The 19564-nt window shown below is 36.6% G+C and overlaps 1 protein-coding gene and 1 long non-coding RNA gene across 6 annotated transcripts in view; one reads left to right on the plus strand and one right to left on the minus strand.

The window, feature by feature from the left end:
* LOC149742413 (uncharacterized) overlaps positions 1–19564 on the plus strand; it is a 43247-nt gene that overhangs the window by 361 nt on the left and 23322 nt on the right. For 4 of the 5 annotated variants that reach the window (XM_089877878.1, XM_089877870.1, XM_089877911.1 and 1 more), the window contains exons 2-11: positions 1252–1410; positions 1929–1996; positions 2068–2362; positions 3575–3808; positions 4574–4724; positions 7530–7607; positions 10188–10279; positions 10456–10567; positions 11060–11158; positions 12607–12735. In XM_089877878.1, the coding sequence (XP_089734004.1) occupies positions 1252–1410; positions 1929–1996; positions 2068–2362; positions 3575–3808; positions 4574–4724; positions 7530–7607; positions 10188–10279; positions 10456–10567; positions 11060–11158; positions 12607–12735 (1417 nt within the window). Of the gene's footprint in view, positions 1–1251; positions 1411–1928; positions 1997–2067; positions 2363–3574; positions 3809–4573; positions 4725–7529; positions 7608–9257; positions 9986–10187; positions 10280–10455; positions 10568–11059; positions 11159–12606; positions 12736–19564 lie in introns of those variants that run through there. The other variant, XM_089877886.1, reaches the window with a different exon arrangement.
* Positions 14861–19334, minus strand: LOC149742414 (uncharacterized). The gene is made up of 3 exons (XR_016385056.1): positions 17636–19334; positions 16125–16265; positions 14861–16071 (listed from the first exon to the last, which is right to left on the minus strand). It is a non-coding gene; the product is annotated as an uncharacterized LOC149742414 (long non-coding RNA).

Consider the following 19564-nt stretch of genomic DNA (forward strand, 5'->3'; position numbering starts at 1 on the left):
TGGGACATCTTTTCATTCTATTTTCTCGTGCAACTTGGTAGTAAAAAAGAACATTTAAAGAATTATAAAACTGTGTCCTCATAACTTCCACAGAGCGTTGCTATCTCGTAAAAACACGATCAGGATATTTGGATATTATGTTCTAAAAGTGTCCCGTCTTTCCCCCACCCTACTATACATTTAAAAGGTCGTATAATGTTGGATGTGTATTAGTATTGCATTGTCAAGAAAGCGCTACATGCAGATGAAAGTACCAGGAAATATAGACTGTGTTACTAAAGCGAGTGGGTTTTATAAAGAAATAACCAACATGATCAATATTAACAGAAGAATATTGCCGGTGCTAACAGTAACCTGTATTCAAAGCACAGACAAAAATATTTACAGCTCAACGTTTATGCGCTCTACGGTTATTTAAAAGGGGTGTATCGACTTTTCAATACATGTGACGCCCAATACATATAACGACTTCGGTACACCAGAAGTCAAGTCTGATGTGACATACAAGTGCGATGCATGCATGAATGTGTGACACAATGCAACATAATTACCTAATGTTGGTATAGAAAAGGGGGCGAGATGGGATATCGAAAGAACCTATATTAGGGTGGGGGAAGACGGGAATCGGCGTACGACGCCTTTTTATCAGTACTCAAAAAATGTTACAGTATACCAGTTAAAAAATAACAACGTTGAATTTAAATGACGTTTAATTTAAATGCCCGCAGAATCATATTAAACCCCCGACACCACTCTCAAAGAATGTTTAAACTTGATTTTCAAAGCGTGTATAGTATTATTTTGCGTTATTGACGTGTATCCCGAATAATAAAATCATTTACTAATATAAGTTAACAAGGATTTTAAACTGTCCCGTCTCATTCATTGTGTTTTCGAACTGGTAAAATTTCACGTGTTGTGCGAATCGATTATTATCTCTAAATAAATCCTCGTGTGTTTTAACTTGTTTTTCAATTGTTGTCAATTAATAAAGGAATGATAGTACTAATTCGTGATATCTAACCAAAACCGTCATATATTTTGAGTTTGGAAATATTGGGCAGTACGTCCTTGTGCCATCTTCCCCCACTCTATACTATATATTTCATGTACCCTGATAGTGGTTTTAATAACACTCTTTTAGAGGAGCGAGCTGCAACTATAAAAGTATGTCAATATTGTTGGTTTACTACCAGATGGAACGAGAAAATAAAATAAAACTTCATTAACCACATCCCAATATATATTTAGATCAAAAGAGCAGTTGTGGTTCAGGCACTCCATCATCTACAACCAGACAGTCGCCTTTCTTTTTCAACATCGATATTGAATGCAGCCGCAACTCTCCACCGAACCGCACCGACCCCGAACGCAGCCGGGAGGTATCGCCAAAGCATCAGGCGCGCGAAAGTAAGAGAAATATACGGTGCCGCTGTACAGTGGCGCGCGTCTGCCTATATAGTCTAGAGAACTTGGAATCGAAGCTGGACTCTGCTGCTGTTTTGGGCGTTTTTGTAGTTTAGTAAAAACAATTGACAACAATTGCTCTAAACTAAATTTTATGCCATTATTGAATTGGACACAAGTGTTACAACGACTGTCGTCGCCCCACCACGCAGTTTGTTACGTGATTTACAAATATATACCTTACTGAGCTGAATATAAAATATTAACGTAACCTTATTTTTTTATAAATTTTAACTTATTCTGTGACGTCACTGCTGCTTCTCGCTAAAGTACACACCTAACTGACGTCACAGTCAAATTAAAATAACAATAACTTCGAAAACATTACATCACGTGTGTATGGAAAACCTACAGGCCTCGTAAAACGCAGATGCCGAATATACTTGCGTCTTTGAAAATATTTAAAAATATAAAGTTTTAGTACCGGTATACGAATGGATTAATTACCCCACTTTTTTCAGATTGGTCCTCCAGAATAATGTGGAAAAGTTTGCAAACGTCATCCATACAATGTAGTCGTGCTTCAAATGTGAGTTTTGATTTTTTTGCAAAATTTTTATCTTATAATAAACCATATCTTATGATTGCATCTCTTCACAGAGCAGAATTGGTGCCAAACCAACCCCGATCTCATTCTTTAGTTCTACGTCACCAACAATGGCGTCATCATCATTCCAGCGAAACTCGGCCATGCGGTCAACTTTACACGAGTTGCCCGGTAGAGGTTGGTCCTCTCGTTCATCAGAGAAGAAGACAAAAGAAAGTTCCGAAAATTGTGCATCGCGAGAAAGTTCAGAAAAAAAGTCGCCTTTTGTTCGCAACTCTCGACGGACAGCGAGCGCAGGTTTTAGACGTTCGAGCAAGAAATCTATTGAAACATCGATCGCAAAACCAGGTTGGTGTATTCCTAATGCTATATGGGTAACATAATTGCAAATAGCGTTACTCAAAATTGCAAATAGCGTTAGCCATTACAATTCATGACAAATGTCTGTAAACGCCGTTGCGAATAACAAATCTATTTTCACACAAAATTTCGTATACATTTACCAATAAAATGCGACCAGATTTGAAATACATGAATGTAAAATATGTTAGGTTGTATAGATGTCATTCAGCATGATATCTATAGATTAAATCGATTTAACCTCGAGGAAGGTTTATGTATTCATTTGCTTTAAATGGCAAAGTTAAGTCAGTCGAAAATATAATATCCCATGCATATTATTGCACTCTAGGTTAAATCGATCTGGTGTAGGTTATAAGTAGCCGCGTGCAAAACCGTTGCGAGCAGTCAATTGAGCAAGGCGATGTGCAAACCTTTTTTGTACTTTGCATTTTAGTTTCGCACGCCGGAGTGTGAACACATTAGTTGGATTAAACAGTCGAGGTGCAACTAGGAAAATATATAATTATTAAGGAAGAACGCTGGACAACAACATAATATATTATATATGGTATAAAAAGGTGGAAAAGATAAGACACCTTTTCATTATTTTTAAACAATTCTTAATTGTATAAAAAAACGACAAGGAAATTTGGATATTATGTTGTAAAGGTGTCCCGTCTTTTGCCACTCTATATACTATACATCTATAGCATGTAGGTTGTAAAACGCTTCAGCTGCTGGTTACTATACAAAGATATTTATTTGCGCTTACAATATCGGTCTTACTAGTAGAACTTAAATCGATATGTAATTGTCAAGCGTATAGATTAATAAAGCTGACTGAAATGTTTGTAATGGTTAAGGCAGCATCAAGTAATTTGAGCTTATAGGTCTGTATTCAAAATAATCAATCTCTGTTATTTTACCCTCGGCATATATACGAAGGTATTTAAGTTAACGTTAGTGTTTCATTGCATAACTTGCTTAATTTCTCATGTATGTGTGACTTCTCTGCATAAACAAATATCCCGGATACCGAACGTCTCTCGGGGAGCATAAGTTACACAATAACTTACAAATAATGTCGCGGTGTTAGCACAGTCGTAAACGAGGTTTAACTTGCTTTAGTGTCTGTATGTGTAGATACTGAAGTGTTATAAAAACGCAGAAGGTTCCGTTTTAAGTTGGTTTTCTTAATAACAACTATTTTACCGACAGGTTTACACCAAAGTAAAGCAATTGACACCAGCGCTGATATATCGGCTGTGAAGGCGAAGAAAGCTTCGTTAAAACTCGGTTCTTTAAAGAAGAAAATGAGCAAGGACAATTTATTTCAAAAAAGCTCAGAGAAAAGGGAGACACCAACGTTTACCATCGAAGAAGATCAAGCTCCTGCAACAAACTATGCCGACAATGATGAAGCCGGCTTGTTGTTTATTAAGGAAGACACGGGTAAGCCCATGCACAAATACACTTGATATAGTTGGGTGGGAGAATATAGGACACCTTTAGTACAATAGTACATATTGCTCAAATGTCCTGATCGTATTTTAAACAATTAACAATGGTCTATAAGAGTCGTGAGAATATAGTTTTATAAATCTTTGAATGTTTCTTGTTTACTATTAAATGGGATGAGAAAATAGAGTCAAAAGATGTCCCATCTTCCCCCACCCTACTGTATATAAGTAAGAAGTAAGAACAAGGAGTACTAAGTCAGATAAGATATGTTTTCATTCTTATTTATTCTCACATCAGTTTGTAGTAAACAAAGAATATTTACATAATTATCCAACAGTATCTCCATGACCGCATGAGCTTGTTAGTTATTTAATATACGATTAGCAATTACCGGTTGTTATGTGCTATCGGTATCTATCTAAACTTACCCAGCAACTAAACAAGTTTTTTTACAATATATAAAATAAACTATACTCACCTTCAAACAACATGATTGTTCACATTTTATTTTACATGCCGCAGATGCATTGAATACATAGCATTGTAGTACTGCGGGAACGTTGTTGGGATCAGATGCTAAATCCCACATTTCCAAATACGAACCTTTTACAATCGTGATATTTTGAAATTTTCTTTGTTCACTCTCAAATGGGACAAAAAAAGAGAACGAAAACATGTCCCATCTTACTTAGCTCCACATAACTGTGTTGCATGTGTTTGATTTATATTTCAAAACTCACAATCTTTTTAACATAGGACTTCCTGGGAAAATTGATTATGATTACCTCACAACTGATGATCCGTTCCTTAAACGACGATCCAGAAGTTTCTCGAAGGCTGACCTTTATATGTATGAGAAACGTCAAGAGGCAAACAACGCAAAGCTATCCACGGCAGATGACAGCTAGTAAGTATATATGAGTTGGTATTTAAACAATACGTAAGTTCAGTGTTGTGCGAGGCTCAAAGTTAGGGCTCGCTATTTACATATGTACGTACTGTAATTATGTATTAAGTTCTCAGTGTTACGCCCAATATCGAATAGGATGCGGTTCACATACGGATTATTCATCGTTGAAATTACATAATTTAAATTGCAGCGGGGGCGTATGGTACTATACGATGTTCTATATTTAAAACGCGGAATTTTTTTGACACGCTGGTTCGTTTACGCATGTATGTTCGCCAGTGAATATATAAAACCATTCATATATTTAAAACTTAATCCACTTACTCGTTTCAATTCACCATCAAGAGTGCACCATTGTGAAGAAAGCAATCTGTATGTTGGCAACTGTCCACATATATATGTAAAACAACCGCCGCCACCGAAAGTTTGTTGTAATGGCCCATAAGCCCACACAACGAGAGTTCTGAGGGTGGGAGTTTGATCGTCATTCAAACGTTCAATTAAAAGTATTGAACAGACAATATGAACAGTTGTCGTCACTGGTAAACTAATACAACAATATTTCACCCGCCATGCACTTCCCAATACTTTCATTTACATACGTCATCCATTCAATTACTGAATAGAAATGACGTCACACAACAAGCCTTCTTCCTTAATGCCCGGTTCCTTTCCCGGTGGAGAAATCTTCGTCATAACCTGGATCCGGGCCTTTCCACCCGCAGGTGTAAATGTTGTTGTGGAAAATTAGTCCCACCTTCCGTTAGTCACGAGCAAAGCAATTTAGCTGTAATAGTTTGTTCGTTTCTCCTTACCTGAGGTATTTCTCCCATGTTTTGAATGGTTTGTCTGCTGTATTGCGTAATGGTATTCAGTTTGCTAGCTTGCCGGGTTGTAATCTTTTCAGGAAAGCCATGTCGTCAGTAAATGGGCCACCAGCGTATAGTTAGCCAAGTTACGACTAGATTTCGTGAAAGAGAACCATTCACTCGCACCACAGGCATTTTCTGTTCTAAACAAATAAGACTTTTGTCGAATGTCTTTTATCAGTCAGCACAAGGATTGATATTTGAGTTCTGTTTTAATACGCCATTACCATGACAGCTTGATGACTCTTGGCCCTTTGGGGGAGGGTATATGCTCACAGGGGTAGGTATTTCATCACAGGGTAATGTAGCCTAACAGCATCAGTATGTGTGAAGAAGTCACCGACAGAATTGGTATACTGTGCAGAACGCCTCACTTAATCGAAACGGTATCTCAATCCAAGACCAGACGTAAGATATGAGGTTTAAAAGCGATAGTGTAGAATTTACTGTCTATTCAAATTTACTGAAAATGTCAGAACGGCAAGAACTAACTTTTCACCATCTTTAAAAAGTTAACGTGATAGAGTTGATTCGTGTTCGTTGTATAAAGTAGTCGTTCATGTCACTGGACAGTTAAAAATGCAGCTTCTCGGAATAATTTCACTCGGATGTTCAAATCCTTTAGACACGTCTTTTCCTAAACGTGATTGTATGCGTGCTTTCTATCTCTGCATCGAAAACAACGCAAATGTGTTTTAAATTACTTTTTATTATTGGCGATTCAAGGCGGTTTTATTGAAAGAATAGCAGAAGTTTATCACAAGAGGTTAGACATTGAACTACATCTGTCTTCGCTTTTAAAATAACAGCAATTTCTATTGTTATAGTGCGCTAGCGAAGTAGTTGCGGTTTCGTTTGCATGGTTGTCTGATGTATATACGTCACCGCGGGACCGATATCTTGAAAGTAGATGGTGGATTCCCATGTGTACTAGATATTCTATGCAGTCTAATTTGCTTAATTTAATCGAATTAGCACCGCATAACCCCGCAGATATTAAATTTTTCCTTTTGCATTCATGATTTTACTAGAATTATGATTTGTAGGTTTTGGTAGGGTCCAAGTTTTCAGTCTCTTTTGTCACCCAACTTGGTAGTAAACAAAGAGTATTTACAAACTTGCATAACCATATCCTCGAAACTCTAAAATAGCGTGGATAATTGTTATAACCACGGTCAAATGTGTTAACGGTATCCACCTTACCCAATACTAAAGTAGGGTTGGGGAAAATGGGACATACTTTCATTCTATTTACTCGTTTCCTTTGGTAGTGAACAAAGAACAGTCAAAAATCTATAAACTGTATCCTTACGACTCTCTTAGACCGTTGTTAATTGTTTAAAACACGATTGTGATGTTTAGATATTATCTGCTATAAGTGTTCTTTCTTATCCCACTTATAATTAAACTCTCTTTGTACTGTAGATGCATTTAATTTTTCCGCAATTGCTGAATGCAGCATTCAAGATCTTGTATGTTTATTTGTTTAATTTGCCGTCACTGCGTTACCTAAATATTGTTCCTACCCTTGATTACCCACCAAAGGTTACAGCAAGTAGATGTTTATACGAGCAATGAACCACGAACGATGTCGTTCCAATTCCGAGCGCATAAGAAACTCTGTCCATGGGATTACACCAGTGTGACGTAACCACGTCGCAATTTCATCGGAGTGTGTTTAAACTGTAGAAACACGCTGCTTCCATGTTTCGCCCCGACTAGGTTTCCCTTATACCTTTCCTGAGTGTTCCAAAGTGTAAGCGACCGTCTATTAAATGCTTTATGGTCACAGTTGTAGGGTGGATAGCTATATTGAGACAAACGTATATGCCACAGTGTTATATTGTGCGCAGCCAGGTTAATTTTAATTATTGTTTTCTTTGTTAGCTTTATTTTAAAACTAATTGAACAACTTGCCATTGGATTATTGCAGCAATCGTCGCAAGTCTTTCGAAACCAACACAAGCTCCAAGAAAAATATTCTTCAGAAAGCAGCTGGAATTCTTGACCGGTAAGCAACCTATATAGTTTGATATATCAAAACATGTAACTATAGTTATGTTGCCCTCAATTATGCCGCTACACCGGAAATAACGGCCATGTTGTGTGAGCTAATGCTCTTTATTTCTTTTGTTAGCCATATTTACAGTCGAAACAAACAGATACGGTTTGCATGTTGTTTGTTAATGTATTTAGTTCTCTCTTTCTTTTATTCATTTAAAATTTTAAATGCGATGACAAAGTTCTCCCAATGGGAATAATGATGTCAGAAATTGTAATTTGAGATTCCAATATGGGATATCGTAGAAAGGTTAACATTTTATAAATGACTTCGTTTTTCAATATTTATTGCAGACGTATTTGTTTAGCTTAGCTAGTCGGTTACACAGTATGTTGTGTATGCAGAGATAAAATTAAATTACGACAGCAAATTTAAAAAGCTCAGTTTGTGGTGACATAATATTGAATGATGCTACAAGCAAATCCATAGTATTATAGTGGGGTAAGATGGTCCCACATTTTCTTTTTTCGTTCCATTTGTTAATAAAGAAAACACGACCAGGAAACACACGATTTAGGTGCTAATGGTATCCCATTTTCCCCATAGTACTATATTACGTAAAAGTCACTGTTTTTTTTATACTCAGCACATGAAATATGCGATGATGCAAAAACTTTGAAGTTGTGTGCAGAAACTAACTGTGTCATTCAATCACCGTATGACGGTTATATACTTCTTATACTTGGTTAATGCTGGCCGGTTGTCGCACCAGATTTGCGTATTTAATTTTCATTTATAGATGTCACCTCAGAATGAACGTTGGGAGTTTTAGTCAAGTTAAAGCTATAAATGTTTTTACTCACCGGATGATGCGGTCGTTCTTACCAAAAATGGGACTCAGTGTTAACGGTGACGTAATACCGTTATTGGGGAAGTCCTACGGCGGTTTCTACAGCTTTTAAACTTAAAGAAACAGTTCATTTTAAATTTTCCAGTTAGATATGCAAGGGTTAGACACTGCAAAAGCGTTTATATTGTCAATACAGTGAATCAGCTATTGGACGTTTGATATACACATCCGTAGGTATATATAAACAAATCTATTGCTATAGTTATGATAGCAAGGACTGCCTTAGCAATGAATAACATCCGCTTACATTGAGTCGAAGAAAGCTTCGTATACTTCCAACAAAGTTGTTTATGTTTAATTGCTCGGTATACTAGCCAGATGTATATATAGAAAAGTTACGTCTTTGTTTCGACAACGAAGCTTTTGTTGAGTCATGAAAAAGTTTACTTGTGTCTATAAAGTAGTCGTCATTAGTATATAATGACGTCAGTAACTTATCATTTCAATTTACATACAGACGATAAACACTAATATTACAGGTTATAACTAGACAGAAGCAGATATCGGGCGTGACAGCAGTGTCGCTTCTTTCGCAGTATATGCAGTCGCACGTATAGTTACATAAATATAGACTTTTGTATCATTAACGCTGTTCATAGCGCCGCATTTGAGTATTACCTTAATCTCTTTTTTCATAAGCAGTTTTCCTTAATTTTTCATAAGCAGTTTTCCTTAATTTAATAGGCATTTCAATCTGTACTCAGAGATATTATTTTTTAATTTCTTCACGATGCCTTTTCACAACAGTTAGGTTTGAAGCGCATAATTGTCAACTAGGTTGTTTATGTGAAGTTACTTTCATACTTGAGTGCAACAGCATGGCGTCGAAACGTGCGTTGAGGTCGAGCAAGAGTGGCGAATCCGACTCTAAGAGAAATTCTTGCGTTAACGTTGTCGAGGCCGAGGTTTTGAGCTTGAAGCATAGGATGGACCAGATAGAACATCAGATGCATCTTCGTCTTGTCAATATTGAGAGCGCCTTGTCGCAATTACAAGGACAATATGAGATGTTTTCAAGAAAACACTCAACAACTTCTTCTGCCTCTTGGAGCAATGTCCTGGAAGAGGACGAGGACACTGGGACAGAAGATTCAAGAAGCAACTCACTGACGAATGTAGCAAATCATGAAGCTGTGCTCCTCCTACACGGACTTTCTCATGTAGAAGATGAGAGTTCGGAAGAATTGCACAGAAGAATCAACATCTTTTTTCGGGAGACTTTAGGAATGACATGGGAAGAAATAAAGGCGTTATCATTTTCTGGTTGTTTTAGGCTGGAAGCTTCAGATAAATCGAAAGGAAAAAAATCCAATAATCCGGTCACTCTTAAGTTCAATCGAGGCAGTGACGCAGAATTCGTCAAGTCCAGAGTTTCAGTGGCAAGAATTCAGGGTTACAACATAACAGAATTAGATCTTACTTTGCCCAGCACTCCTAAAAACAAGTCACCACAGAGGATTAAAGAGTTGACGGCAGGGTTAGTCAACCTGGTGATAAATATTCTTTACTAAGTTACTTTTGTGGCAATCCACCAACTCCTACATAAATCCCACGTCTCACGGTTTAATACGCGCAGGACCTCACCGTTACAAAATAAAAAATGAACAAGCAGCACACAGTTAACTTACTTTTTATGTTTTAGAAGTTCGTTATAGTTTAAAATCTATTTTATTCCGCAGAAGTGACTTCCTTCGTCGGTTGTCACCTGACCGTAGAAGATCTCCCAAAACAAGCACGGAGAATTTAACGGAGCAGAAAGAAAGTCCAACAGGTTTGATTCACCACCCAATTGAAAATAATAAACGCTGTTTGTATTTACAGTATTAGTTGTCTGTTTAATAGAACAACTAACCGTGTTATAAGGACTATCCGCGAGGGTTATTGAGTTACATTCATTCATTCATTTGATTCAAATCCACATACACATTTGATTCAAATTTATTTCAGACATGACATCTGTGGCGTCCAACAACCAATCTCCTTTCGTGAGAAACTTTCTGCGTAAAAGTAACATGGATGGTGCGCATGCAGAAGAGAAGTCGGCGTCTGCTGACGAGAAGTAGGATTACTTAATATATGTTTTGACACAAATATTATTCAAACCATTTAAATAAACTATGGTCAAAGCGTAGCTTATATGACAGGTTAGGGTATATAAGAGATTTTCAGTCTCTCCATGTTTTTCCATTCTCTTATTTGTTCCATTTACTAGTAAACAAAGAACATTCATGGAATTAAATATCCGTATCCTCACGATTCTAAAAGAGCGTTGTTAATTGAGTAATATGAAGAGCATCCCAAACTACCTCATAGGAAACATAAAGCTTCCCATCTTACCCTATAGTACTGTAACATAATTAAGTTTATTTATATCTTTGGTATTTATATAATGTAAATTAATTAATTTAGCAAAGAAAATTGAATTAACACCGGTTAAACACTATCAAAAAAAGTACTGTTGAAACGATAATTTATATATATATATATATACATGTGTGTGTTTTTTTTTTTGTTGAGCGTTAAATGTAATGTTGTTTTGTTTTCATTGAAGGGATAAACAACAAAAGAAGTTTTCTCCGAGAAGAAGTTTACGAAAACTTAAACCTAGGAAGACAAGCGCTGGCGAGCGAAAGTCGCCACCTTATGTTCGGTATGTTACTTCTTTTGAAGGTTTAAATTTTTAGTAAGGCTTTTGCTTGATACTGTTTCACGACTCAGTAAAATGTGTCAACTTAAATCAGTTTTAAAACAAAACTTCCCCAATCAGTTGGCTACGTATCGTAAACCGATAATTAACGATCTGTATGGAGTGATGTACCTCACACGCGGGTCGATCATTCAATGTTCGCTGTTTTCCCCATGACTGGACTCCATTGTGGTTTTCCACAACCCAGAAACTCTGTGACTGATTTCCGCTTTAAACAATGGAAAACATTCCAACACAAAGCGAGTTCGCGTGGCGGTTACTTGAAAACGAAACAGCGACCTGTAATACTATATATTAACTCGTTCGAATTGGAATTCAAGCGATTGCTCGTTTTAAACAACTACAGACATGTTACTACTTTATAGTTCAACCGACACACTATCGATAGAAACAGATTGCTTGTAGGTGGTACATGGGTTCCAAAATATTGTAAATTTTGATGAGAATTATAAAAGCGTCTACAACACGAGCTGAACTCCGTTTTAGCAAAAGGTTTCCTATATCGTCTACAGCAGTTTTCTCGTGATAAGTGTCACACAGTTCAGTGAAGGTTCATCCCAGTTTTATATTGTTGGTTAGTACAGATACCATTTAAAACGAAATCAAAATCTTTTAACATCTGCAATCAGATATGACTAATTAATATGAGACGTATTACTGCAAAAGGTCGCCAGGCCTTGTGCAATGACGTAAGCTCTGTATTGCGAAATCTGATTTTTAAATATGACGTCATAAAATCTCATGATTCGAAACTATTTCAGTTGCGGTTTCGGACGAATATAAACAAAGAGACCTAAGGAATAAAGTTTTACTAAGAATATAAGACTTGGTTTTACATATTTTAAAATAACACGTTAAAAGCCAGCTGGGTTGCCATCGTAACCGCTTATGCTTTAAAACCAGGAAGAAATGTTAAACATCATTTGCACGCCTTAGCTCTGACATTATTATGAATAATTAATAATATGTCCCATATAAGAAGTAATGCCATAAAACTATCTTTTGTGTTACGGCCGTGGTATGGCATCTGCCTAATTAAAGTCAGGCCTTTGAATATATACTGCTTTCAAAATGAACAAGTATCAATCTGTAACAGAATAAGGTCAAACCTTCTTTTGTGCGTTCTTGTCTTTTAAAATAATGAAGTTTTCCAAAATCTCACTGCGTTTCCAATGTTCATACATTGTAACATCAAATGTCAGACAAAAACGTGAAGCAAGGTCAAGAAATAAATATAACCGGTTGCTTGAACATCGAATGCTTATGTGAGTAAATGTTGAAGGCCATAGAATTTCAATCCTGAATTCAAATGCAAATCTGTCTAAATAAACCTAAATTAGTTTCCCTATATAAGAGAAAATACAAACCTGAAATTTTTTTTTTCCTTATAGTACATCAAATGACAATCTTACGACGCAGAGCAAATGTCATGGATGTGGGTTTGTGTTGGAGACAGGATCCGATCCTCACATGTCAATCAACGGTGTTCACTACCATAAGGATTGCTTCAAATGTCGAAAGTAAGATTGCTATTTAACGTTATATTTTTGGCTGATTCATTATGGATCTAAATATATGTTTGGTCCAATAGAAATAGCGGAACATCGTTTTTAACGTGATATACGTGGGACACGTGCATATAAATATTCCAATTATATGTTTCGCCTAGGTGGCGCTAATGGTGCACAAAAAATGTTTCAGTTTTTTTTTAAACCCCGACTAAGCTCTTGCTACTTACCTGGATGTGGTAACGTCACTGGGAAAACTATATTATTGCAAAGGTTTCAAACTTGTTCAATATATGGAACATGAAGTACTTACACGCTGCCAGTTCCACCTCATGGCTGAGCAAATAATACTCTCCCATCTTAAGTATGTATAAGATACGGTTATGATTGTTTTTCGACTGTTGACGGTGAGTCAACATTTTATAAAGATGACTTTCTTGTGTTTGCTTTTATCGATACTGACATTTTGAGTTGAAGCCTCATTAGAAAACCACATAGAAAGGTGAAATGTTGTTGGGTATATGAAAGCTAGTTTAGCAGCTACTGTAAATATTGATGAGTTTATATTTAACGTTGCATATGCTGCGGACTACAAATATTATCATCAGAGATGATATTATAAGACAAGAACAAGAAGTATGTTGGAAAACTTGCAGTATTGTAGTTTGGAGTTTTTAAGGTAATTGCGAACGACATAACGTATTCTTCCGCTTGTGGCATATTTTGTGCAAGACGCATCTCATATTGCGCTTCGTTGAGTCACAAGAGAAAAATTCTTGTTGTTGCTGTGTTAATAAACCTCGTCTGCCCAATTCCCAATCAAGCATATCTTAAGCAAAACTCGACGCAATTATTTGTTCGTTAGTGGTAGATGGCGATTAGATGAGAATAATTTTAGCGCCCAGCAGTTTATATTTCACCTATTTATTTTGGTATGCATTAGTGCCAGCAGTAGTTTGAAATTTTAAAATCTGCAGCAGCGTGGCTGAAAATCCCCGATGTTATCATGTTTATAGAATGTTATCAATGTCGTGCTTTCGTAATCTCCGACTCGTTTGCAAACGTCTTTACGTCATAGTGTTATGACACTCGCGGATTTTCATGTTCGAATGATGAAAAGCAAGTTTAATAATCAAGCTGTATATTTTGCCAACATGTGTTGTCGTTTGGGAGAAACGCTCGGTTTAATATTACGACGAAGTTTGACGTCATAGGTTTAAAAGTTCAAACCAATTTTTCGCAACTTTTGAGCGTATCATTGATCCACGGTATAATATTTTTATTATGTATTCATGTCCAACGTGTAGGTCGTTTTAATCGGATCTATTAGCTGAAGAAATAACAGTTATACAATTAACGGCGACTCGCGATCCGTAGCAAAGAATGGATGCGACCACGGTTCGGTAAACAGTCAGCAGATTAACCTTACCACGGCAGCCTCCCATCACGTCAATGCATCGGGTTCATGTTTTGCATGACTCTCATCTTGTAAAGTTTGATCTCATCTAAGACGATGAGCAGTACAAGCATAATTTGTGTAAACACAGCAAGTGGCCGTTGTGTAACGTAAACACAGGTGGTTGGAGATTTGATGATAATTAACTTTTTCAGCTGTATTAAAGTTAAAACCGGGTAAAGAAATGCTTAAAACGGTTTGGGGGGGATATCCCACAACTGTTTGGGATTTAGTTTGAATATATATTACTGTGGGCAAGATGACGGATAACCGTTAGCCCCAATAAATCCCATATTTTTTGGCGTGTTTTCCCGATCAACGACGCTCTTTTAGAGTCGCGAGGCTACGGTTAAACAACTTCGTAAAAAATCCTAGTTTATTACCAAATGTTATGAGAAGAATTTAAATAAGTCCTATCCAACCCCACCCTTTTACTATACATGTTATTCCATTAATGCCTTCACAATAAGTTATGCTATCCTTCCACATTCTTGACGGATCAACTTGACACATGGTGTGTATCTCATCCAATGTTTAACATCATGCAATTATACGTAAATGAGTGTTTGATCTACACTTGAGCATTTGAATGCAAACATAAGTTTTGTTCCGAAGAAACAGTCGAGGGTCGTTACGTTGACAAAACATAATAGCTTTAAAATATTCTTAAGTTTCTTGTGCCAGGAAGAATATATTTAATCATTTAGCAATAATAGAGTGGGGTAAAATGGGATATTTTCTATTTCTTGTCCCATTTGATAGTAAACAAAGAATATTTACATATTTATATAACCACATTGCCGTGACTCAAGAAAGCATTGTTAATTGTTTATAAATCTCAAGCAGGAAATGTAGGATTTAGGTTTAGGTGCTAACGATATTCCATTTTACCCTACAGTGTATTGTTATCATTAATTTAGGTTATGACCATTATTTTTTAAGGTTCTGTAGCCAAGCTGTTGTTCGTCTATATCTCACGTAGCGGTTTTGCGCGTGGATAAATTCTTACGCCGACCGTCTGTTTAGGCGGCTTGCATTACTTTATACTGTATGAATAATGTATACTGAGGAAATACATTTTTAAGTCACTATAAACGTACATGAATCTCGACATGCGTGGTGTTAATTTATATGCTACTGTATTGTGGACTGTTAAAATGAGTTGTTTTGTTTGTAATATCTATGGGAAATCTTGCGGTAAAAAATTAACACCATGTGTACTTTTAAATATAGATTTATTAAGATGTGAACATTATTCCTTTTTCTCTTAAAATCAGCTTAAATATTGTAGTGTAGGTAATGAAAGTTGCAGAAGTGAAGTTACTGCAAACGCGTATTTAATAAAGATAGTTTTTAAGAACTGTTGTTTTGCTAATAATTTCCTTCTCTTTGTTGTTTTAATTAATCTGTGTCTTTAATTAAACTGTGTCTTTATTCAACTTAATTTTACGAACCAACGTTGTAATTGTTTGATGCGGTTTACCAAGCCCATGCAGTCCAATTAAAAGTATGCAGGCAAAATTATCAGAAAGTTGTCGATAATTTTTTTCCCACAACGTATAAACAAGTTAATAAGAATGAAAACTAAATTGCTATAGTAGTTGTCGTTGATAAACTTTTTCTTTAGTTTTGTTTCTGTGTCGTTCCCTTTGGCAAGCGATAGGCATAGATTAGCGGATAATCATCGGTAATAATAATACGTGTCGGATGTTGAAACAGAGGTCAGCTTGTATAACATTCAGTGTATGCGTTGCGCGATCAGTGGAATGTAAGGGGGATTATACCACGCAGTGAAGTGCAACTTGCCTTTACCACATTTGCCAATCTCCATAAAGACACCCCCCGATCACGTGGTTAAGTGACGTCACAGAACTTGGGTTTCCTTTCGCTGACTGCAAGTAACGGTCGTTAGTGGCATTCAGGGGGGTCAGCAGAATAGGGTTACCTCCTAATCATTTAACGATTGACTGAGTGATTGGGCGCTCTGGGAGTCTTTCGTAGTTTTTTGGAAGGTCTTCTTATCTAAATTGATTTGGTGATGGATGCTAATACGATGACTTTTCTATCCACGTACCATTGAAAGCAACTGCAGTAATACAGACGTTTTAATGTCATCTATATTGGACTTAGAAGCGTGTGGAATTGTAACCATGTTACGAAGTTCTAATATTTAAAAATAAATCCCTTTTTTTAACCCACGTGCGTCACTCGTATGAGTAGCTTCACGTATAAATTTTGATACGTTTAGTCAAGTCATACAAATTTAAAATTTGTGCGGTCTTTCCTTTTTTGGTGGTTTTGCATAACATTTGTGTTAAGCAGGGGCAATACTGTTATTGCGTGGAATTTGGTATCGAAACTGCTGGTAAGCGTTTAGTGATGTTTACTTTTCACTTCCGATAATGCGCGGAGTAATCTAGCATATAAAGTTTTCTATGTGCGTAGCAAGCCAGTTGTGCGCTTGTGTGAAAGAACTCGTGACAGTATCGTTGCAGCGTTGCTTGGCCGTCGGAAAACGTGTAGCGACGAACCGTCAATCAAACACAGAAAGAAGTCTCCTGTTTGAAACGTTGTCTGGTGTCAGTGCGGCAGGTTAAGTGGTCAAGGTAGCAGGATAACTAAATACAGTTGCGTTGCGTCGGTTTGTTTGAGATTAGACTGTTTATGGGGCAAGCTGCTTTATTTGTTTGAGTACAGCTGTATTGTTAGACCTAGATAAAACAACGATCTTTTTAATGTTTGGTTCGACGATTTACGTTGTTGATGGAGAATCGTACTTTGTTAACCGGCCAGGTAAACTGTTTTCGACCGATTGTTTTACTTAATTTTTAGCCTTGTGTTTACCTGGGTTGTTTTGGAAATGAAAAATATTTTAAGTTTGGCTTAAACTATTTTGTTAAGTCTCAATCTTGTCCACGTTCCCTTACCACGCACGCTTGTTGCATGATTAACTTGTTCTTATCATGCTTTTAACCGGATGCTGAGACATAATGTGAAACTTTGAGCTAAACTGTGTTATTTTTAATCGCATGATTCGACGTTTAGTTAGAATAATCATAAATTTGATTATACGCCGGGGATAAACTACTTGATTAATTTCATCAGACACTTAAACGAAGTTGTAGGATATTAAGTATATTTGTTGAATGTTAAAACGCTTTTACTTTGTGTTGTTTTGTGTCGGGCACGTGAGGCGTTTCACTATACTAGAAACATAAATATTAAAAGCGAATTACACCAATAAATAAAACCTACGAGGTCAGCGATTCAATTATTTTCGCTTGTTTAGTATTAAGGAGCTTATTAAGAGTAAATTAACAACGCTAATTTGAATTCGCGAAGAGAAGGTTATACAATTCTATCAATAATCTTTGTTTACTATCACTTGGGACGAAAAAAAGAGAATGAAGATGTCCCATCTTACCCCACTACCCTATACAGCAGAATATTACTTACAAATATTCAGTCAAGTTTTTGGCAACGCAAGTGGCGCTGGTCACAAACTTTAGAGGTTGATTAGCAGCGGTGTTGACTTCCATATATTCAAGTATACAGCTCACGACTTTCGTTGACTGAGGTAATTGCGCCTCTGGAGAACGTAATCATAGGGTGCCTACTGCAGTCGCCTTTTTGTCGCGTTCGAAATCTAATTATTTCGGGGTCGCCTTCTGTCCTTGTTTTGTCAAGAGTGACGTGAGATCTCCCTGAGTCGACAGTTGTTTACGTTGTTAAGACTTAAGTATTGTATATCCAATATCCGTAACTAACTCGTTTATATCTGATAGCGTTCTTGATACTTTGACTAATTGATCGTCTCTACTTATCTCATTATACTCGTAGTATCATCAAGAAACAGTATGTACGTAAGTTGTGGTTATTCTGGTTCATTTAATTTGGTAATTTGTAGAAATGAGAAACTGTCTGGGTACTTATGAAATTAAATTATGTTTTCACGTTTTCCATATTTTATTAAAACTTGCCCAAATGTGATTCGGCGTTTTTAATAGCGGTGCTCTTTTATATACAAAGGGTACGCATCTGCCGCATTGTTTACAAAACGAGTCAATAATTGCAGATCACGAGCTGCAGCACACGGCACGTGATACGAGACCGGTTATCGGTCAAAACGTTGTCGCTTTTTACCTATGATGTCATTCGCATAAAATATGCATTAAGGAGTTCAAAAATTTATACAGAACATCCTGAGTGTTTATATTTCGTCAATTTTATACTTCGTGTAAACCGGAAACGTAGTATTCCGTGTGCGAAGCATTTAGTTCTACTCTATACTATACAATAGCTTTATTTATCCAATGTCTAATTATATAAGCGGCGATTACAACATTCATTCGCGGTTGCTGACTCAAGGCTTCTTAATTCGATTTCGTCAACGACCTACCGCTCATCCATTTTAACCTCGTGTTGAATTTAACTGTCACTGACGCGACGAATAAACTTCACGAACCGACAAAAGATTAAATCTTCAACCGACAATTACAATTTTTCGCCTTGCCGTGGTTCGAGCGCCGAACCTTCAATTTACACTTACGTTTAACGTTTTCTCGGCGTGACGTCATAGCTCTGATGTCATAATCTTTCTAATCAATCAACACTTGTGCATAATTAACCTAATCGTTTGTTTTTAATCCTATTAAACTTGGTTCGGCGTATGTTTTGTGCCGTTCTGGAAGGTATAGTAGGGTGGGGTAAGATGGGATATGTTTTCATTCTCTCTTCCCGTCCCATTTGGATTAGTAAAAAATATCTTTTCGAAATCATTTAACCGTCCCCCAGGACTCTAAAATAGCGTTGTTACTTGCTCAAAACACGATCCGAAAATATAGGATTTACGTTAAAACAGTAAACCATGTTACTACAAAGTAATATATTTTAAAATCTCCTAGTTGGAATAATGTAACATCATAATGCTTCAGAACAACTAAGAAACCGTAAGTTTTGAAAGAGCCCCAGATAGCGAAACCGCATATTTTGTTACATGTCACAGTTTCGTTTTATGTTTTACAGTTTTTTTTGTTTAAACTCAAACAAACAAAATTTGTCTCTACCGTGTCAAACATCTGTTCTGTAACTTCCGTATTCATTCTGCCTTTGCTCGTTCACACTACGTCACACACACGCGTGCTGCGTGTCAACGCATCGGCCCTTTTTACTACTCACGTGCTCACGCGGTCAAAAAGTAGGATTCTGCAGCGAGTTGCAGTTGTCTCTCATACTGATTACGACCAGGGATGAATTTTTGTGATTTCTTATTTAATTAATTCATTTGACGAGCGAACAAACAGCAGTTCAGAGTAGCAACTATACATAATAATTAATTAAATTCAGCTATGTGAAAATTATGGGTTGTATTGTAACTATGTGCAT

Source organism: Ciona robusta, chromosome 1, assembly GCF_009617815.1.
Source record: "Ciona robusta chromosome 1, ASM961781v2".
NCBI lineage: Eukaryota > Metazoa > Chordata > Ascidiacea > Phlebobranchia > Cionidae > Ciona > Ciona robusta.